Source organism: Microtus oregoni, unplaced genomic scaffold, assembly GCF_018167655.1.
Source record: "Microtus oregoni isolate MIOR12 unplaced genomic scaffold, Mior012 000032F_ref0000030, whole genome shotgun sequence".
NCBI lineage: Eukaryota > Metazoa > Chordata > Mammalia > Rodentia > Cricetidae > Microtus > Microtus oregoni.
In genome coordinates, this window is record NW_024543091.1 from 7,204,729 (window position 1) to 7,228,723 (window position 23,995).

The 23,995-nt window shown below is 36.7% G+C and overlaps 1 protein-coding gene across 5 annotated transcripts in view; it reads right to left on the minus strand.

Moving 5' to 3' along the window:
* Senp6 (SUMO specific peptidase 6) overlaps positions 1 to 23,995 on the minus strand; it is an 87,037-nt gene that overhangs the window by 42,457 nt on the left and 20,585 nt on the right. For 3 of the 5 annotated variants that reach the window (XM_041679437.1, XM_041679439.1, XM_041679440.1), the window contains 4 exons: positions 19,517 to 19,662; positions 17,881 to 17,985; positions 13,213 to 13,233; positions 8,050 to 8,120 (listed from right to left, as the gene is read on the minus strand). In XM_041679437.1, coding sequence (XP_041535371.1) covers positions 8,050 to 8,120; positions 13,213 to 13,233; positions 17,881 to 17,985; positions 19,517 to 19,662 — 343 coding nt within the window. The remainder of the gene's footprint in view (positions 1 to 8,049; positions 8,121 to 13,212; positions 13,234 to 17,880; positions 17,986 to 19,516; positions 19,663 to 23,995) is intronic. The other 2 variants (XM_041679438.1, XM_041679441.1) reach the window with 2 other exon arrangements.

Consider the following 23,995-nt stretch of genomic DNA (forward strand, 5'->3'; position numbering starts at 1 on the left):
GGGTCCCAAATGTTACAGCAGCCATATACCACCATATCCAGCTTCCTTTTCTGTTCTGAAGTTTTCAAAACTTCATGAACAAGCCAGCCTTGTTTCTCTGTTTCTTCTCACAGAGGTTCATTTCTCCAGTGCAGTTTTATTCTCTCTCTTACGTTTCTCTCCATGAAGCAACATCTACTCAATTTACCTGATGAATCCACATTCTTTTTTGCTAAGAAACTGCCTTTATCCCACCCTGGCCAATTAATCAATCCATAGTTGCCATGGTACCCAATTTGTATTTATAGTAGCACTCATTAAATAATAAAACACTTGCTTGTACTAGTCTATTGTTTTCAATATGCCTATGAAAAATAAGGTTTTTCTAGATGGAGTTTCTTTGTGTAACAGCCCTGGCTGTCCTGGAACTCACTTTTGTAGACCAGGTTGGCCTCGAACTAACAGAAAGCGGCCTACCTTTGCCTCCCAAGAGCTGGGATATATCCCACCACCTGGCTGTGTCACCACCACCTGGCTGTCATATATTTTTTTAACACCCAGAAACTACGAAAGACAAAAACTAGACAAGTATTTTTGCATATTGATGAATTGCATGAAGACAAAACTATATGATGCATTTAAGTATGAAATTAGTGAGGTGTGGTGGTGCATGCGTTTAATTCCAGTACTTGGGAGGCGGAAGCAGAGGAACTTAGGGGAAGAGATGCTGTTTCTATGTGACCTTTGAAAATGAATTACCCGTTACTATACAGATAATGAGCCATGCATACATAAACTTAGAACCTGAAGCCTTAGCCTACAGCCAAAGGACATAAAAGACAAAAAGACAGAAAACAAAACAAAAAACTTATCAAAGTTTTACCCTTATGTTACACACAGAAACAAGCTAGTCTAGATGTTAGTGGCTTTAATAAGGGATAGTTTATTTGCTATTTCTTTTGTTTTTGTTTTTTTCAAGACAGGGTTTCCTGTGTCTTTGGAACCTGTTGTCTGTCCTGGAACTACTAGCTCTTTGTAGACCAGGCTGGCCTTGAACTCACAGAGATCCTCAGGCCTCTGTCTCCCAAATGCTGGGATTAAAGGCGTGCACTGCCACCACCCGGCTTACTTTGCTATTTCTAAACAGATTTTCACTTTGTGGAAATTTTATTATAGTGGAATAGCTATACTATTCCACTCTGAGTAAAAAAGAACACAGACTTTTTTTTAAATCAGAAAGTACATAAATAGGTGTCCAGAATATAATGAATTCCTTGTAAAAATTAATTACAGCAAAGTAAGTCTGAAAACATGGCCCTCAACAGGATATGGGTTATGAGTACCTGAAAGGCCAAGGCAGGGAAATGGAGCCCAGGAGTAAACAGACCAGACTGAGAAACACAGGGCATGCCTCAAAGGATTCCTCAACTCCTTTAAACAACAAATCTGCTTCAGATTTGTTTTATTTTATTTTGAGACAGGTCTCACTATGCAGCCCTGGTTGACCATGACCTTGAAGAATATTGGGGTTAAAGGCTAGGACACCAGGCCCCACTGAGATTTCTTTTTATTAAACTCAATTATGAACATAAAGGAAAATCCACAATAAAATATAAAAGCTTCATTAGAATTTATAAACTGAACACAAGATCTGTGCACATTATTCAGTTCAAGTTATGTATTGGTTTTCTGGCAAATGTTTCATAAATACAAATAATATTTAATTAAGTACAGTATAACAGTATGCATTCTATTTAAAATAAGTATATGGCCTTCTCTTTGTATATGAGAGGGGCCTAATAACAGGATTCCTTAAGACTACAATTTGTAAATAAATGCTTGTTACCTGAAAGAAATAGTGTAGTATACTTACATAATCTATACATATCTGTCTCTACATCACATCTAGATTATCTATGTTACCTAACATACTCTATAAGCTATGTAAGAGGTTATCTTACTATGCTGTTTAATGAATAAAAACAAAACAAAGGGGTATATGTTCAATACAGATGCAATTTTTTATTAAACCAAGGTATTATTTTTCACTTTAATTTTCCATAATAACTTATACTGTTAAATGTATGCTTTTGCAGAACCAAAATTAAGTATTAAGATCATGACTACCATACAGTGTGTTTAAAGCAGATGATACTGTGTTCATTAGCATCACTAAAAAGAAACAAGACCCAGATACCACAACTAAAGCAGAATTCTGTTTCTTAACTAAAGTTATTTAGAACTGTGAACTGCTGTAGGGCAAAATTCAAATACCTGTGCTCTTAAAAATCAACAAAGCTATGACTAAAGAAGTGATTATAATATTCTAATAACAGAAAAAAAAACGAACGTTCATGGAGATCAGTATTCTTAAAGGGTGAGAACAACAACTCCTCTTTTTAGATGGGGATTACTCTATTCATTCTGAGGGTGAACCTAGTGGGGACTCCTAGCAATGGAGGATACAAAACTTGAAGTGGACATCTTCTATAATCATGCAGGGTTTCCAGCGGGAGGACTGGGACATCAACCCGGCCACAAAACTTTGATATACATTCTGTCCTGACTGCAAGGTGTGTTGAGAAAATGGTGACCTATAACTTGTGTTGAGGATCCAACCAATGACTGGTCTAGATTGAGACCCAAACTATGAGAGGGAACCCATGCCTGACACTGCCCAGATGACCAGGAACATAAGGCTGTATAGCCCAGAAACCTAGGGTAGAATCAAATACAACTGGTCAAAATATAAGTAATAAATGAAACAAAATGATTACATTGCTGTATCTAGGGGTCAGTCACACAACAATATGGCAGCAACCCTGAGAGAAGCTCACAGGCTCCTTTTATACACTGTGAGAGCAATTACATGGACAATTAGGTCATCTCCAGCAAACATGATTGGCTAAGCAAGCAATGAATACACTAGTTTAAATTTGATTGGTTGTCACACCTTTGGACATATCAGGGCAAGCCCGAACATGTATCAAAAAAAGAGGGCGTTATTTGCAGGATCTGCCCTTTTCTGATAGGCTGGCTCTAGCCTTCCAATTCTTTTTTCAAATACAATGATCATAGTTGCTGAATCTGCAGGCATACACTCCAAAGCTATGGAGGCTCACTGCACAGGGACAGAAAGGCAAGATTAAGTTTTAAGATGGACTGGTTGAATATGAGAGGACACATTCTGTACATGTGAATTAAGGAGTGATTTATCAGCTGACTGTTGTAATCCTAAAGTATAACTGCATGAAAATGTAGTTAAAATGTACATATTAAAAGATAGCATATAATGTCAATATTTCTAAACTTTTAAGAGGAATACTAAAAACAGTTGCAAAATGAAAAGGAAGCTTAATAAACAAAATGAAAAGCAGAAGGAAAATGAGTGTTTTTAATGTATCATATAAATGTGATCTTATATGCTTGGAAAAATTAGTACTATCAAACAAAACAAACAACAATGTGCTTTAACAAAACCTAAAAAATTAGTTAATAGTTAATAAACTGCCGGGCAGTGGTGGCGCACGCCTTTAATCCCAGCACTCGGGAGGCAGAGGCAGGCGGATCTCTGTGAGTTCGAGACCAGCCTGGTCTAAAAGAGCTAGTTCCAGGATAGGCGCCAAAACCAGAGAAACCCTGTCTCGAAAAACCAAAAAAGAAAAAAAAATAGTTAATAAGCTTTAATTTTTATTATAAATGCTACCAAAGGGTATACTAAAACTCACTATTAAATATATCCTAAACTCAAAAAATGGGAGCAAGTAGAATAATAAAAACTTAAAGCAAGAAAGACAGCTTAGAGGTAAAGGTGTGTGCTGCTAAATTCAATCCCCTGAGCCCACAAGGTAGAAGAATACACAGGCGAGCAGGGCTGCCTTCTGAAATCCACACATGGGATGTAGCACTTGTACTCCACGCACACACACACATGCAGTCATGTGCATACACACACATACCAATGAACTAAATAAATAAATGTAAAAAAATCATCTTGATATCAAGAACCCAAATTCTATTTAAATTGTAAAATTCATTTGATGCTGCTGGCGGTAACTTGTAATGTGTTTGAGCGCAGGTGTTGGGTGGTAGTTTAGGAGTCAAGTCTCTCCTTCCACCTTTGAGTGAGGGACCAAACTCAGGTTCTCAGATAGAAGTGCTCAAGCATTTTTATTCACTGTGCCATCTGGTCAGTACCACAGTGATTGCTTTTAAAGACAAAAATATTACAGGAACTATGCTAGAAACTAATGACACACAATCTCCAAAGAAAACACTAAAATTGCACGTGATCTCCATGCAGCACTATAGGCAATATATGCTAGTTCCATAGTTTATCCTATAACCAAGCATATATCTACCTGCCTAACAGAAAAGTGGCTGAAAATGGAAGGCTCCATTACCTTAATATAATTAAAAATAAGAGGTAGCATCTCAATATAATTTTTCCTTACTCTCAAGATGAGTACAGCCTTGGCTGGAATTTGTTCAATTGGTAAGTCAAGTGCTTACTTGGCATGTACAAAACCCTGGGTTCAATGTCTAGCACTATAGAAACCAAGAGTCTGTATCTGGGATACAAGACTCTCTTAAAAATACCTTCCCCTTGACAAAGTTTATAATTTAAATATGCAAATATTATCCTGAAATTTAAATACTGCCCATAAGGACTTACAAATAACAAAGAGTATAACTTTCCTGAAAATAAACGAAGAAAAGAGAAAATTATTAGACAAGAATCAAGTAATAACTGTTATATGAAAAAGAATAAATAAAAAATAAATGAAGAAAACAGAAAATTATTAAACAAAAATCAAGTAACAACCGTTGTATGAATGAATAACAACTACATTAGGACCCACTAATGAAGCTATGGATGCAGTGCAATTCTATAATACCAGAACTCCAGAGGCATAGACAGAAGGATTTGGAACTTAAAGCCAGAATTTGACATAGCCAGTTTGAGGTTGAGTCATATGAGGCTTTCTGAAAAGTTCAACACCATCCCCCACAACAATCACCAATGAATGATAAAGTCAGAATCTGCAGTTCCTCAGCATTACCAGAGAACTTTACTAAGTACCAAAGGGAAAACAGTAACTTTGCAGTGAAGAAACCATGGAGAAACTACTATATAACAAAGTGATCAAAGCTAACATCACCAGTAACCAAACACATTAAAATCATGCAATCCCTGATATAATGCACTAAAAATGCACATCATTTCTGTGCTGTGAAAAAACAGCAGAGATAGTCTTATCATCATCATCAAACACAAACCAAGAGGCACTACAAAAGCAACTCCCCTGAAGTCATCAAAATTATCCAGAACTAAAAAAACAACTAATTGCAATGTGGGAAAGGCATCAAAGAAAAACAGGTTAGTTCTGAACAAGTTCAACAAGCTTAGCAAATAGTCTTATAACAAGACAGACCTATAGTGGCATATGCCATGAATCCCATCATTCAGAAGGCTAAGGCAGGAAGGAGATCACTAGTTTGAGCTAATGCAGATTATATAGAGTACTATGGAGGCTTGACTTATGTAATGAGGTCCTGTGTCAAAAAGCAAACAGAATCCCAATAAAAAAACAAGTAAATAGCTTGTACTAATCTTTACTTTTAACAAAAGTATTGATTTAAAAGGTATGACAATTATGAATAGAAACTATTTTATAAAGGCTTTGCAATTTTTCTGTAATAATAGTAGATAATTAGATCTACAGTTATTTTAAAGTGAATCACAAAGAAATCCAAAGATTCAAATTCTTTAATGAATATTGTTAGGTAGTTTTTGTTTGTATGTTTGAGACACCACGGTCTTATTATTAGCCTTGGATAGCCTGAACTTCCTATGTGGACCAGACTGGTCTTGAACTCACAAAAGTCCATCTGCCTCTACCCAGAGAACTAGGATATAAGGTGTGTGCTACAGGGCCCAGCTGAGTGAATATTGCCGAACATTAATGAGTGTTGTTGGGTAAACTAAGTATTCTAACATACTGGCTAAATGACACCTAAAATATTACTAGTGGGTCTAATCACTTTGTTGCTCTGTAACATGTCTGTCAAATAAAGATAGTATTTGTATTGTTCTTCTCCCAAGATCAAAGTAACTTTGTACTGAGTAAGAGATTCGACATTAAACAGACCTGGGTTTCAGACCAGCTGCCATAGTTATCTCTGTGAGCCTGGACAAATAAGTCAATGCTTCTATGGCACCATTTGCTCTTCTCTATAAAGTAAAGGTATAAAATCTGAATTTAGAGGGGTCTTTCACAAGAAAGAGGATATGAGTACCTAATAAATATAATGCATTTGACTTAGCAAGTAGAATGGAGTCAGAGTTCAATAAAGAATGGAAGTGTAACTGGGCAGTGGTGGCGCACACCTTTAATCCCAGCACTCAGGAGGCAGGGGCAGGCGGATCTCTGTAAATTCGAGGCCAGCCTGGTCTACAAGAGCTAGTTCTAGGACAGGCTCCAAAGCCACAGAAAAACCCTATCTTGGAAAAAAGGGTGTGTGTGTGTAACAGAATGGACATTGAAGATGATCATTATTGCTAAACTCAATTTATTAACGTAATTATGCACTGTAAAGTATAATAATTCAAATTCCAAATGAATTAATAATACATGATAATAAAAAATGATGCAGCTGAGCATCAAAGTGTTTTACTTACACAACAGAGGTATACTCAATGCATGTACAAAAGTTTGGCAATAGGAATTATCATGTTTAAAAACAGGCAAAACCTTGTCTATAAACAAGGAGGACACATGTTAAGAAATCCTTTAGAGGGGCTATGGAAATGGCTCTTAAGGAGGACCAGAGCTAAGCTCCAGCACCCACATTAGGAAGCTCACAACTTCTGTAACTCAAGTTCTAGGATCTGAGCCTCCGGCCTCTATGGACATCCATACATATGCATGTGCCCCTCCCCACCCCAGACACACACAAAGTTAAAATTAATCAAAATAAATCTTTAAAAAAAAAAAGAGAGAGAGGCTGGGCAGTGGTAGTGTACACTTTTAATAATCCCAGCACCTGGGAAGCAGAGGCAGGTGGATCTCAGATCACAGTGAGTTCAATCAAGCTCAGCCTGACTACAAAGTGAGTTCCAGGATACCCAGGACTATTACACAAAGAAACTCTCTCTAAACAAACAGAAAGAAAGAAAGAAAGAAAGAAAGAAAGAAAGAAAGAGGGAGGGAGAAAGAAAAAGAAAAAAGAAGAATCTATTCTAAAACAGAAAGAAGAATGCTGAGCTGGCAGAATGGCTCAGAGAGTAAAAGCATTTGCAGTGCATGCTCAACCACTAGAGTTATATCCTGGGGTCTGCATCTATAATCCCAGCACTCCTTATGGTAGGATACAGTGGGAAGGAGAGTTGCCTGAGAACTCAGGGGCCAGCTATCCTGGAGTACACAGTGTGGCAAAAACAACAAAACAGATTGCTTCAACAAGGTGAAGGGAGGGAAGACTCCCAACACTGTCTTCTGACCTGCACACACGCCCAATGACACATATCCCCATATACCCCTTAAAAATAATTAAAATAGCAGGCGGTAGTGGCATGTGCCTTTAATCCCAGCACTCAGGAGGCAAAGACAGATAGACCTCTGTGAGTTTGAGTCCAACCTGGTCTACAAAGTGAGTTCAAGACAGACTGCAAAGCTACAGAGAAACCCTGCCTCAAAAAAAAACAAAACAAAAACCAATCAAAAAAAAAAAAAACACTGTTTTATATAAGGAAAATCAATTTGATGGTGAAATAATTTTTTTGCACTAATACAAAACTGATAGAATCAAATATAAAACTATTTTAAGTTATAGATAATCTATAATTAATACTTGGACCTTTAACAAAAAGATTTCAAACTGTACTCACCTGATTGTGCAACAATCCTGACAATATAAGACAGTTTAAAATAAAAAAATCTCAAGTCTGCCATAAAGTATGGTTTTCAATATTATTTCTATTATGTTGGAGACTATTCTAAAGTTACTATCTATAGTCTCTCAATTTGCATTCCTCATTCAGAGTAGCAAACAAAATTGTACACTTACCTACACCTTGGACATGACTTAACATTACAGGGTTGTTTTCAGCTTTTTGGACATGAGGTGGATATTCTTTCCTACAAAAGGAAATTTGTATGATTTCATTCAAATAGGAAATGGAGTTTTCAAAACGACAAGGTCAAAGGACTACTTACATTACATTTATTCAGAGAAACTATAACTTGTCATGTTAAAAAGTGGAGCTATAAAATAAACTGCACTGGGAAAATACAACTAGAGCCAGACAGCAGTGGTGCTATCTCATTTAAACTGTCCGTCCACCAGAGTCGCAACAGTGGACTGACTGCTAGGACACACATTCAACAAACAAATTCAAATTACTGGGTTTTTCAAGGCAATCATTTGTTTAATTGAATTTTTCTATTTTTTTGGAAAGAAATGCCTCATTAATAGTCTTAAACATGCAGGTGCAAAGGACCCTCTGTCTTAGCCTCAAGTAGCTGGTATTTCAAGCACTACCTTTGCTGGCTTCTAAAGCAATGAGTTTGGACACTATATATTTAGGCCTCAAATACAAAATCTAGACCTTTCTCTCTTGAAATTTAACCAGTTTAAAAAATTCACATTAAAAATGTTGTCACAGGGGCTGGAGAGATGGTTCAGTGGTTAAGAGCATTGCCTGCTCTTCCAAAGGTCCTGAGTTCAGTTCCCAGCAACCACATGGTGGCTCACAACCATCTGTAATGAGGTCTGGTGCCCTCTTCTGGCCTGCATACATACACACAGACAGAATATTGTATACATAATAAATAAATAAATATTAAAAAAAATTTAAAAAAGTCACATATCAGCTTGAAAAAATTATGCAAATGAATACAATTCAAATTATTTTTGCATGTTTTTCATTATTTAAAAGGTAATGAATGAGTAAAATGAATAATGAACCCCCCCCCAAAAAATGAATGCTAAGTTTGATCTTGGCAATGTTAAATCAGAACAAAAAATGTTTCACATAAATCAATTATAGAACAAGCAATGTCTTGGTCTTTCTTATCTTGCATAGGACATTATGGCATATTTAAGACATTTTCTTTTTTTTTTAATTTTTTTAATATTTATTTATTTATTATGTATACAATATTCTGTCTGTGTGTATGCCTGCAGGCCAGAAGAGGGCACCAGACCTCATTCCAGATGGTTGTGAGCCACTATGTGGTTGCTGGGAATTGAACTCAGAACCTTTGGAAGAGCAGGCAATGCTCTTAACCACTGAACCATCTCTCCAGCCCAAGACATTTTCTTAAAATATTAAACTACTCTGTCAAACTTAATATACAAATATCATTATTTCAGAAGGGGTTTCATTATGTATCACAGGCTGCCTTAGAATTTGCAATCTTCCTGCCTTGGTGCTGGGAGTATAATCATAAACTACCACACTTTCTATGACATACAATCTAAATATAACTTCAATAACTAAGTGTCCTAAGTAGTATATATAAGTATACTAAGTCTGAGAAAGAATAAAATTTTTCCGTAGCTAGTATTGAGAGAAATCACTACGTAAGGAAAAAAAAAGCACTAACTCAGGAGGTCTAAGAGATATTTTTAAACATTATGTAAAAGTGTCTAAAAATACTCTTGTTTTATATAAGCAGGAAATCAAAGAAGCTATTCTCACAAATTCTCACACTATTGTTTAGTATAGTTTATTTAGTAGAGAGCAGTGCAATTCATTTGATTAAATAGAACACAAGTGAATATTCTTTCAAGGATTTAATATTTACACATAAAAGTCAAAGCAGTTAAATAAAAATGACAAAGAAAAGACTATTAAAAGAGGAGACAGAGGCAGATTTCTGTTGAGTTCAGATTAACTGGTCTGTAGCCACACAATTATTAAATGACAACTTTAGAACTGAATCCCAGCAACAATAACTAGAGCAACAGCACAAACATGTGAACAATTTCTACTCTGCCGAGATTTTTAATTTTGTGATGATATAAATTGTGAGGGTAGGGAAAAGGACTTTCCTTTCACACAGTGGTAGCAATGGTACCATTGAAAAGGGAAAACTGGGGATTTAACTCAGTGGTGGAATGTGTTTGCTTAGCCTGCATGAGGCTGTATATTGTTTGTATGTATGTATGTATGTATGTATGTGTGTGTGTGTGTGTGTGTATGTATGTATGTATGTAATTTTATCACTCAGGAGGTAGAGGAGGGTCAGAAGTTCAAGGTTAGGGCTGGAGATGGCAAAGCAGTTAAAAGCAATCTTAACTTCCCTTTCAGAGGACCTAAATTCTGTTCCCAGGGGGCACATACACACTTACCCCCAACTCCCAAACCCTCCCCACACACAGTCACCTATAACTCCAGCTCCTGGAAGAGTTGAGACAATGCTTCTGACCTCCAAAGACACCTGCACTCATGTGCCCAAATCCACAGGAAGATACATAGACACAGAATAAATCACCCCCCAAAAAAAGTTCAAGGTCATTTCACTATACAGAGTTCTAAACCAATCTGGGATATTTGAAGACACTGAACCAAAGAAAGAAGGCCTAGAAGCCCTGCTAGCTAGTTTTCATAGTACAGGAAAGTAATCTCTTCCTTGAATGATGTATAAATGACCACACCTTATTATGAACCTTTTAGTTACAATGCCAGTCAGTCAGGCAGGACAGGCCCACTGGTCTAATAGCGAATGAAGCTTACTGGGGTAGTCAGCTCTTTGCTGTTTAGATCTGAGGTCCTCTGCACAGGAGGGAATTCATGCCTAATACTAAAGACCTAGTCAAAAGACCTTGATTGGGGAGGTCATAGGTCATAGTAGTGACCTACTGCTGCTGGTTTGCCAAATAAACATAGTATCAAATTGCTTTCTAACTAAATATTTATGTTTATACCCAAAGGACAGAGCTAACTTCTGCCCTGTTCAGAGAAGTTTCTGTCTGAAATAAATGCCAGTTTGATGCAGAGACTCAGAAGTGATCAGTGTTAAGAAGTTTCCTGTTGAGTATTTAGAGCTGAACATGACATCTGTACACGCTCCTTCTTCCCCCCCACCCCCTAACACAAAGGCTCAGTGGGAAGTGTCAGAAGAATGAAAGAGCTGAGGAATGGGGACTAGCGGTATGAAATGTATTTTCTAGATGTAAGATGGTAGCTGCACTCATAAACTCTGAGCAGTGAAATTTACCTACACAAGACCTGTAAGAGCCTCAATGCCATCATGAATGGGGAAGAAGCTCATGGTGTCCCATCTCTCCTTAAGGAGCCACAGGCAGTTAACGGTTGACAGAAGAACCAGTAATTATTTCATAGTGGTATAGCCAGTGGTAAGTTTTCTGTGCTTAAGTTAAAAAAAAAAAAAACGAAAACCCCTCACCTGTGCTCATGCAAGGAACTCTAACTAAATGCTCGCAAGGGGGGTGGGGGCGCACGGGACATGGGGGACACAGGGATGGGGGAATGGACAAAAGGAAGAAGTAAATACTTGTTAAGGAGAGGAAGGGCTTCAGAGGGAGAAAGAGATGGATGGCAAGATATTGGGTGGATCAGTACATACTACATTTTATGAAATTGTTAAAGAATAAATTTTAAATGCTCAAAATTAATTTTTTTGAAGGGCATGTTTTCAGCTTCTAGCCTAGATGGTGCACATGCCTGTAATCCCAGCAGCTGGAAAGGCAGAATGATCAGGAGTTCAAGGTCGGCCTCGGTTTCATAGAGAGTTAAAGGCCAGCATGGACTGCAAGAGACTCCATCTCAAAAAACATTTTGGGCTCCTAACTATACTACATTAAACTTAAAATATTCATGTTTCATACAGTTACACAGCTATAATAAAGACTGACGTGAATATAGTAATACTTCCACTGTACTTCTGTCACCTATTTTTTAAATTACAGGCAACAAAAACATTAAGTACTTTGAAATGTTGAATATTTTTAACAAAAACCCCACAATTATTTACCAGTTACAAATAAACATACTGAAAAATAAATGATATATACTGTTTTAGTGAACTATGCTTTTTGCAATCTGATTCTTTGTACTACCATAAATTTCTAATAAGGATGAATACATATATATCATGTAATACCCACAATGCTAAAATGTATTGTAATATTACATGCATTTGCTTGTATTTCAGACTTCATAGATACTGTTTTCTTGAATGTTTTCCTACACAAATAAGAAAAGTCAGCTATTCTTAATTATATTAAAATAAAATGCAAACATAAAAATATCCCTTAACTCTGTGGTGGTGGCACACACCTTTAATCTCAGCACTCAGGAGGCAGGGGTGCACAAGACAGCCAGGGGCCCACAAAGAAATCCTTTCAAAAAAAAAAAAAAACCTTAAGCTTAATAAAAAAATGTTTCCATATGTATCCCAGATATCTGGGGTAGTACCACTAACCACTCCTGACTGCGGGAGCAAGGAGTGCACTACGACGCCCAGTTGGTTTCTCTGTATAGCACTGACTGCCTTTCCCTTTGTAAAAGTCTCTCGTGGCTCATACTGGGCTTGTACAACTTGGATTCTACTACCTCAGCTTCTCAAATACTGAGACTGCAGTTGTGAGCCACCACACCTGGCCAACCTTAGCCTCTTGTTTAAGGTAACCTTTACCAGTTTTCAACTACCATTTCCCCCCCCCCCCACTCTACTTGGCAACAAATTCAGTTCACACTAAAAAGCAGCAATATCTACATATTTCATTAGAATATTTCTGTAAGAAAAAGTTGTCTCCCAGTCCATTTTTACAAAGCATGTAAAATTCTATGAGCAAGGCTAGCCTGATCTACACAGTGAGTTCCAGGCTATGGACAGGTCTTGCTGTTTCGCTTATCCTGTGCTCTTCGTAACTCAGGCTACTCAAGTCATCCTGCTACAAAGAATTGGGTGATTTAACTGCAAATAACTTTATAGTTATTTTAATTTTTATTTTATTTTTAAAGAAAATTAGTCAGACATCAGCATAAATAAATAATAACCATCCATGCAATAGACATGCACTGAAAATTAGACTGAAACATTACCCACACATCAAATATCACAATGTTCTATGAATAGGTTTCCTCCAATTAAAATAGTAAGCTTTGTGATGAACTCCACTTTAGGGTATTGTTCAAAGCATATAAGCTGATAATTTATTGCTACACCCATGTTCTAATTTCATCAACATTAAGCTTACCTTTCTTTGCGGTCCTGATTGCTTAAAACATGAAAAAGAAAAAACATGTAAGCGGGAGACTTCACTGTTGGTATGTATATCATTGCAGTTGTCATAATGCAGTCAACAAGGCAAACTATTAATAGGAGCAATTGGTTTTAATGATATTTTGCATACACTATATGTTAACTATTAATTTTTTTCAATTTTGGTCAACATAAAATAAGTTGTCAAATATTTAATAGGAAGATATGGATGCATAAAACTAAAAATTCTCAGAAGAGGTTTACCTAAAGTATTTGATGACATATTATTTTATGACAGTCATAAATATCATTTTCAAGAAATGATATTTCTTGGAAATTACAAAAAACTCTAATAATTTCAGTTTTATTATATTAAAAACAAAGTTTCTAACTACACAGCAGTCTTAGAATAAATACTGTATGTTATTTAGGACACAAGACAAAGCCTAGGTTTATAACCATGGCCTCTTATCATAAGTCCAATGTGTAAAAGTTATTTCTACATTTTTCCACAATTCATGGCACCTCCAGAAAAGTAAAACTATAGTCTTCAATTTAGAATAAAATAAAACTCACATTCTGAAATTATTGCTCTCCATCATATAAAAGATTAATGTTCAAAATTGTAAGTAAAACAAGTAACAAAATTTTAAAACTACAGTAGTACATTCCTTCCACTAAAGTACACAACAACAGTACAATCTAACAAATTAAGTAAAAAGTAACCAATGAGCAAAAGACACATTAAAAGGCTGGCTGGCGGTGGCGCATGCCTTTAATACCAGCACTTGGGAGGTAGAGACAGGTGGATCTCTGTGAGTTAAAAGCCAGCCTGGTCTTCAGAGCAAGTTCCAGGACAGGCTCCAAAGCTACAGGGAAACCCTGTCTTGACAAAAACCAAATAAGTAAATAAATAAATGACACATTAAAACAGTTTTCAACAGTGAAGAAACAATATATCTACACTAACAGATCTGAAAGTGTACCTTTGCTACCCAAGACTCATAGAAAACTTATCTGTCAGATGACAGAAAAATGATAACATGGCATTTCTGTTGAAGTCAAGGAAATATAAATACCCAGGTTCAAACACAGGCTGGCTTTCTATCTCCCTTAGGAAGCTACAAACCCAGGAAACATTAAAACACCTAAAAGTGAGATACTTCTAACGTCGTACTGCTAATCCCAAGAGGCAAACAAGAACTCGAAAAAGAATTTTAAAACTCACCTGTAAAAAAGCAAGCAAACAAACAAACAAAAAACAAAAAGTATAGAATATAGAGCAAATAGGTTTGGTTCTTTCCACTAAACTGAGAGGCAGGAAGAGAAATTATTACCACCTTATCCTTGAAAAAAATACATTTTAAAGACAGGATGTCTTGGTGGAAGTGGAAGCCCTGGATTCCATCCTCAGCGACACACACACACATACATACACACACACATGTCTACACATACACATGATGTCTACTTTACAAATGACAACATTCCACAAGAAGCTTCAATGTATATACTATCAAAGCTCACACCAGATGGATGTACATGCATATATAAAAATAGATTAAACATGTGGAAGTTTTTAATAAAGCAGGACTTTGAAAGTGCCAACTTATACTCTTTTTTTGAACCATTTCATACAAAACGGCAAAAAAAAGCTTTAATAAAAGCTGTGCTAGTGGTCTTAAAAAGAAAAGGAGGGGTTAGAAAAATGGCTCCGTGGTTAAGAGCAGATACAGCTCATACACAGGACGCAAATTTAATTTCTGGCTCCTGTATCAAGGACACACAACTGCCTACAACTCCAGCTGCAGAGGATCCAACACATTCTTCTGGTCTCTGAGTACTTTTAGACTCACGTGCACATAGCTACACACGCACGCATGATTAAAAACAACAACAAAAAAAAACTTCACACAAAACCATGAAAATAAAAAGATAAAAATAGACACTGATTTAATTCTGATATTCATGTCTTGATTTAGGATTTCGAAACATCCAAGGTAGAGCCATCCATTAATAATCCAATCTTGCTTATTCTGGGACCCAGTTTCTGAGTATGGTTCATATATATATATATATATGAAACACTATATATATATATATATATATATATAGTATCTGAGAATAGGTCTCAATGAAGGCTAGCCTCAAACCAATGACCCTGTACTTTAGGCTCCTAAGTGGTGACTTTAAGACATGTGCTACATCCCACTGGATCACACATGTTTTTAAAGGCATTTATTTATTTTCCCCTTTAAAAGTTTCTAACCAAAGTTTAAAAAGAAAAATAATGATTTAAAAGTGAAATTAAAAAAAAAACATACAACTATAAAAAGTGTTAGTTTTTAAAGCTGCTTAAAAGTGGAGTGGAGCAGAAATGTAGACAGATTTTTTAATACTTGCAGCTCATTTTTCTCCATAATTTCCTTTAGCATTGTCAGTGCATGTGCCTATCTTTTATATATAAAACAACTTTTGGAACAGTAGTAAGAAAACAGATTAGAAAGTAAATTGTCTCCACCAAATGATACAAATCTGATATAATATTTGACAACTATCATCCCCCCTAAACTATCAATCTTCCTTAAAAACTACATACAAGCTACTAGAATACAGTGTCTGACATAAAAAACAAGCCCTATCTCTCTCTCCAAAAAAATGTTCTGTAAACTACCAAACTGGTAACAGTTCTTAATTTCAAATTAAGATTTAGGAAAAATCATAAAAAAGAAAAAAAAGTTCTTTTCAGTTTAGGCCTCTGAAGTGCTCTCAAAGGCTGTTTGCTGTATGACATCCTCCTGCAGGATCACTCTATGCCATGCTGTTCTCACAGGCAGTTTGCATATCCGAAATACTGAACTTACACCTAAGTCCCTGTCTCTAGCGTTGGAGCAGTGCGGTAGTGGTTAGGGCCCAGGGCCTCCCCCTGCAGTAGCCCTCACTAAACTCTCTAGTTGGAGATGTCTTCAAATCCAAGGCATTCTTGCTGCCTCAGCTTGACTAAGTGCTGGGATTACAGGCGTGTGCCAACATATCTGGACTCATTTATTCGCCTTCCTGTCCTTAACCATTATTCTTAGGTTCAATCTGAGAGGACGGGATTTAGCATATTAATCATCCAATACACGGTTTTCTTCCATACCTGTTTTGCAACATACAAACCCCTTTGTTTTTGAAGCAATAAAACTGAGAAGAACTTTCAATGACTTGATTTTGGAGTTCAAAATTCTTTAAAAGACAAGTCATATTTTCTCTTACACAGATTTGAGACAAACATGAGCGGACTCCGTGCTGCCACCAGAATCTTGAATGTGTTTCCCTTACTGCACATAGCATTCTGGACAGATATTCTGACTCAGGATTGTCTTGGGATAGGAATTAATTCTGGCAGCATTTTTAGAAAACAATATTTTTTTCCCATTAACACTAGCTCTTACCAACTAAATCTTATCATTTTCAGAGATGGGCAGCAATACACATTAAAAGACACAATACGGCAAAGACCTAGTATAAAACAACACAATTTTCTGACTTTAATCTTTTTGTGTAACCACACATCTTATTTTTTATCCTTTATCCTTATGTTAGTGCCCCATGTTGGCCTGAGAGCCTGATTTGTTAGTGTACCCTGCATTATAACAAAGTAAATTTTTGGTGTGAGCAGTAACTTCTGTCTATTGAACTGAATTTCTTAAGAATTTTATGTGAAAACTCCAATAACATATTTAAGAAAAGCAAGCTTTCATTTAGTCATCTTAAATTATGAGAAAAATTTAAAGATTTTTGTCAAAGATTTATTGTAGTAAATCTACATAAGCATCAGATGTAGCAACTTTCTAAGGTTTGAAACATCCTTTTTAAAAAAAAAATTACTAACAAGCTTAAAAATAAAGAATATATCAGGCAATGGAGGCACACGCCTTTAGTTTCAGCACTCGGAAGGCAGAGTTCAAGCAGCCTGGTCTATAGAGCAAGTTCCGGGACAGACTCCAAGGCTACAAAGAAAACTCTGTCCCGAAAAACCAAATAAACACATAAATTAACAAACGAATAAATAACGCTGTGTACATTGTATACAAAATAAATGTTAACAGTGATAAGGGCCTAAGGGCCTAAGAATCTTGAATCAATTGAAAAGAAATATTAACATTCTAAAATTGATTCTGAAAAAGCTAAAAATTGTTTAAAAGACCAATCTTTTCCCAACCATTATTTTCATTGCTTTAAGGATGAAACACTACTTTCAACATTAGTGAAAACTCCTAAATTTATTATAATATGACCAAACACTTTAAACTAAGGGGTTTGCTTGAAATTCTGAAATCTTAAAAATAAGTAAACTAATAAAAATTAGTTTTGCTCCTTAGGTCAACTACCAGTAGGATAGGTCAAGCTAGATCATTATTATTTATCAGTTTCATTAAGTATCTTCTTAGACCTAGAAAGTAATACAGCAAATGGTTCTTATTTTAAATTCTCCACAAAAATGTGACTTTCAAACATAAACTAAAGTATAACAAGTCATGAATTTTGTCAGAGATATAACTCTTCAGACAGTGAAAACTGCCAAGTTCTACACATGAAAGGGGTGAAAAACATTTTTAAAATTAAAAAAATGCTTAAAAAGAGGGAATGCTATAGTCCAAGGTAATGAGGTCCTTACCTCTGAGCTGCTGTTTTGACGCCTGGTATTTGTGCATGAGCATGATGGAAGCGTCTGCCATGAACTACAGTTCCAGAGCATAATGCTGCAGCTGGTGTATTTTCACTGCACATTCAAAAGCAAACAAAAGTTTGTACAGACAAAGTCACATACACACTGACAAAATAACCCTTTAAAATCTGAGCATACACACAAAAGCTGTGTGCACTAAAATAATATTACTAAGATAAATCTAATTAAACTTCTAAAATAGGCTACTAGGATACTTCCTAATATCTTTTCAAATATTTCCAAAACCAAGGGAAAAGAATAACTAAGATACTCAAGCAGAAGTCCAAAGCCTAAAACTTTAATTCTCCTAACTTGAAAGTTACCTGGTGTTTACAGATTTTATTGGGCTAGCTACAATAGAGTAGCTTTTCTAAAAAGAGTGATTTTTTTCAACTCCATTTATAGGATGTTACTGATACTAATAGCACAGTCTTAGGATAACGACAGTTTACTACCATAGCCAATAGGAAAGGAGTGTTTTATCTGAAGAAGTGGAATAAAATCTTTTAAGAGAAAAACAAGATGTTGAGATGACCTGAACTAGGACATATGTTAGTGAGTGTGAGCTGAAATGACCTGAACTAGGAGGTATGTGAGTGTGAGTTCCTGCATCTACTACACTGCCTTAAACTTCTAATGCTGTTGCTGATTTTTCTCTATACCAACATAAAAGAAAATGCATGAGATGTCACAATACTAAAATGTTTCTTACAATAGGCTTTATTCAGAAATCATTACAATTAAGCCTGAAATCAAGCCTCCAAGGGCACTGGAGAGATGGCTCAGGGAGTGAAGTGTTTGTTGTGTAAGCATGAGAACGTGGGTTCAGATCCATCCTTGTGCAAGCCTCGTGTGGGCCCCAACACAACACTGCCAAGGGGAGGCCATGCAAACCTCAGGACTCTCTGGTAAAACAGTCCACCTGCACCTGAAACAGCAAGCTAAAGGTTCAGTGAGAGACCATGTCTCAAAAAAACAAAACAAAAAACCAACAACAAAAAAAGTATTGGTCAAGTATACTAGTCCATACCTTTAACCAGCAGCAATTAGGGGCAGAGGCAGTACATTTGGATCTCTGAATTTGAGAATAGTCTGATCTACATAGTAAGTTCCAGGCTGGCCAAGGGCTATACAGTGACCAGGTCTCAAAAAAGTATTCTGTCTAGCTTCCACACATAAAGCGCACATGCATGCATCACATACACACAAATAAATGTGTAAAATACAACCTTAAAGGACTGGATCTAGCAAAGTAACTCAGTAGGTAAAGGCAAGTGCCACCAAACCAACAAAGCTGAGTTCAATCACAGAACCCACATGGGGGAGGGAACAACATCATGGCACATGTATGTACATATGTACACATGTACACACACACAATAAAGAAATGAATGCATGAATGTCTAAAAAATCTTTTTTAAGATTCAAAGAATCTAAGGAATGTCCTGGCTTTACTGACAAATTCAAAAGAAATGGGGTAGGGAAGGCCTCTAGTCACAAAGTAGAAACTTTTCTTTACCTTCTCTATAATACCTACACATCAATCTTTCTATTTTTAAAGAACTGTTTCAACTTTTAAATGTACCTCAGTTTTTTATTGTTGCTTAACATGTTAAGTCCAATTGGGTTGCCTTTCAAAGTTTTAAAACTGTCAGTCTTGTTTCGTCTTACATAGGTCTTCAAGATGAAATCACCAGAACTAGTAGCAACAATCTCAGACCTCCGATGTAACTGCAAAAAGATCAATAGATGTTAAAGAGTCAATAAACAACATCACATGGTAATTTATAAACAATACCTAAAAACTCATTTTAAAAAAAGCCAATTATGATGGCACACAAGGTGGAAGCAGGAGGATCACAATTTTAAGGTCAGCCTGAGCTACACATTTAATAAACCAGAGAGATGGTTAGGTACGCAAAGGCACTCACCACCAAGCCTGGCAACTGGAAGTTTGACCCCCAGGACTCACATGGTCAAAGTGGAGAACTGACTGTGTCAAGTTCTCCAACTTCCACAAGAGCCATGTGCACATACACACTCACACAAATGTAATTTAGAAATTTAAATGTGAATAGGACATAATGGGCTCTAATTTCAGCACTCTGGAGACTGGGAGGCAAAGCCAAGAGGATTGCCATAAATTTGAGGCTAGCCTGGTCTATACAGCGAGTTCCAGGCCAGCTGAGGCTATTAAAGTGATACTGTCTCAAAGAAAGGGATGATGTAGGAGTGTTTTCTATCTATCTGTTGCTTTCATTGGTTAATTAAAAAAAAAAAACTGCTTGGCTTGATAGGTCAGAACATAGGTGGGTGGAGTAGACAGAACAGAATGCTGGGAAGAAGGGAAGTGAGGCAGTCACCATGCTTCTCCTAACCAAGACGGATGGTGGTTAGAATCTTCCCAGTAAGCCACCACTTTATGATGGTACATAGATTATTAGAAATGGGTTAATCAAGATGTGAGAGTTAGCCAATAAGAGGCTAGAACTAATGGGCCAGGCAATGTTTAAATGAATACAGTTTCCGTGTAATTATTCTGGGGCTAAGCTAGCCGTGCGGGAGCTGGGCAGGACGAAAAGCAGGCCTGCTTGCCTCCATCACTACAAATCGGCGCCCAACGTGGCCAATTAAATCCACTTAAAAACCTGAGTGAGCTTAATTTTAAATGCAGAAAAAACAGAGTTTAACACGGCTTTTTGCTGTTTGCTAGGGCGTGCTGTAGATAAATTTCCCTGACTCAGCAGCCGCAACAGGAAAAAAGCTGTGGTTTTAAAACGCCACTTCCTGGGCTGTGCCACCATCACAATCTCTGTCTGGCTCCTGCAGGAGTCAGAGCTTTAGAACGGAGCATTTGGAGTAAAGTGCTACGGCTTGCTTGATGGCAATGTGGACTGCTGTGTGCCTGGAACTGTGCGCAGCTCAGGGGCACCAAATGGCTCTGATGCAGAAGCGGCTTGGCTCTGCCATGCTGAACTGTGCTGATCTCAGGCAGGAACTATTGTAATTATCATAATAACAGCACAGTTAAGGTTTAGACTGTGCAGGAAACAGGATGTACTGTATTTACCTCTACATGGCGCAACTTAAGTTTTTAAGACGTGCTTAACATTTTAAGAAATGCTTCTGGATAATAAAGAATTACAGATTCACAATAGGACAGATTCAGACATAGAGGACCTCTAAATGGGTCACAGTGTTGGATGGCTATACGTAGGCTTGGAAGAGAGAAAAAAAATAAAGACAATAAAGTTAATGCTTTTAAAAAAAGGGTAAAGTATTTAAAGAGAGAGTAAATAAAGAAAAGTAAGCCACATAAAAATGGAAAATTCACAGAGGGTCTGGATTATGTATTTTATTGTGTTTTCTTTGAAATTTTTGACTGTGAAGGAGCTAAGTACAAAAAAACATTTCATTAATGGGCTGCTAAAGATATCTTGACATCAGAATTTGGATCTAAGGATATCATGCTTTGGAAAAAGAGGAAAAGGAAGAGTGGGCCAGGCTGTGCAGGGGAAGGGAGAGGCGAACAAGATAAAAATATGCACAGCTATTGGAGACAGAGGGGGACGGGGTACAGTGGGAAGAAGACAGACCTGAGTGAAAACGGTTCAATTCTTTCCCCAAAGATAATGTGAATTTGTAGGAATAGGGAATATATTATTTTTCTTTCCATATAAAACTCTCGAAAACACTTAGTAAAATTAGAAAAATCTTGGGCTACTTTCCTCTCTAGAAAACAAAAACAACTCCTCCCCCCAAAAAGTTACAAGAACTAACTTTTCCACTGCTTAACAAACCTGCTGCCATCAGTAGGACAGTACTGCAAAATATGTGCCTTCCTCAGCATCAAAAAGTTTCTACATAAATACAAACCAAGTTATAAATGTTAACATAAACATACTGACAAGAGCCTGGGGAGATGCCCAATATTTAATCAACCTATCTTTGGTACGATTCACTGAATAAGGCAAAAGCTGCTTTCCAACAGGTCCTCAGTTTTTGTTTCCTTTTTCTTTTTTTTTTTTTTTTTAGTGGGTATGAGTGTTTTGTCCAAATGTATGTATGTGTACTGTGTAGGGATATGGGGTCTTAGACTAGAAGAGGGTGTTGGATCCCCTGGAACTGGAGCTGTGATCTACTATGTGGGTGCGGGTGCTGCTGGAAACTGAACCCAGGTCCCTCTTTAAGAACAGTAAGGGGTCTGAACCTGTGCCATCTCTCAAGCCCCAATATAAAAGAAAACCACATATCTATTTTACTATTTTTTACATTATTTATTTATTTATTTCCCGTATGCAGTTCTCTTTTTCCTCCATGTGTAGCAAGCAAATTTTACCCAGAGTGCCATCTCACTTTGGCCTTCCTATCTATTTTAATATCTTCTTCCTTCTCCCTCCTTAAAAAAATGCATATAAACTGAGAATATCATACAATCTATTTTGATCATATTTACTCCCTTTCCTCAACTCCTCCCAGCACTGGGATTTCATACCCACACAGACATATATAGTCTTGGTATATAGCCCTTACAGGATTAACACTCAAAACAAACCTCAGAATCCTGCTGGGATAACAGGCATGTGCCGCCACATCTAGCTTAATTTCTTTAAAAAATAAAATAAAACAAAACACCAATGTCTATGAAATCTAGACCAGGATAAAGTAATGGTCTTAATCATTAGCCCAAAGTAAATTGCACCATTTATTGGCTCTACAGAAGAAATTCTCTTAGGCACAAATAAACTGACAAAAGGAACAGAGATAACTGGGATAAAGTTAATGACATTCTTCTATTTTTCTTGAAGTAGATGCTTGCCTGCTATGTTCAAAGATAAGGGTTCGATTCCTGGCATAACCTTTTACCATGTGGGTCCAGATAACAAACTCAGGTCATAAGTCTTGGTTGCAAGAGACTTTAGGCATTGGGTCATTTTCACCAGTCCCAAAGCAAGCTATTCTTAATATATAGAATAAATGAAATATATTCAACCTTTGGGAAAAGTCAAGAACTTCAGTTTGCTTTCCAGGTGATGGTGGTGCACACCTTTAATCCCAGCACTTAGGAGGCAGAGGCAGACGGATCTCTGAGTTTGAGGCCAGCCTGGTCTACAAGAGCTAGTTCCAGGACAGGCTCTAAAACTACAGCAAAACCCTGTTTTGAAAACAAACAAACAAACAAAAAATGCTATAAGCAAAAGACTTACATTAAAAACCTATAAAAGAATAGTGGCACATGCTTAGAAATACATTCTTGTCCTTGAACACCTGGAAGCTAGAGGCAGGATGGAGAGTTTGAATTTGAAGTCCTCAAGCACTTCACTAATGAGCTGTCTCTCCAGCCCCTCAACCATGTTTCTGATTAAAGAACTGTATACTTTCAAAAAGTCCTTTTTGAAGGCAGATATGGTGGTACAAGTGTAAAACTAGAACTAGAAAGGATGAGGCAGGAGGATGGAGCGTTTAAGGTCAGCATAGGCTACATAGCAATACTGTCTCAAATGAATGAGTTATCTTTTTTGAAAACACATTAAGGGAACATCTACCAATGTCACATCAAAGCAAGAGTGTATATATAAGAAAAATTCTTAAATTTCTTATTTCTGATGCCTACAATTTCTAAAGAATAGATCATTTCACTCAGCAACAAAATAACCAGTAATTTTAGTTTCATTATGTCGTGGTTTGAATATGGAAAGTTGTGGGACTTCTAAATGGAATAGGCTTGCCAAAGAAAATATGCCACCAAGGGCAGGTTTGGAGGTTTTATAATCCGCCCCACTTCCTGGCCTCCCACTCCTGCTGCCATGCCTTCCCCATCTTGATGACTACACTTCCTCTCAACTCTCGGTAACTTAAACCCTTTCTTCCCAATTTACCTTTTGTCAGAATATTAACTACTTTAGTTAGAAACTATGAATCTCATGGAAACTATCATTTATTATATTGTCATTTCCCTTTAAAAAGGAATCCTTTACTATTGATTACACTTAGTATTTGGCTCCAGGAAAATCAATTTATCAATTCTTTTGTTTTCTTTCTTAAAAAAAATTTACTTATTATC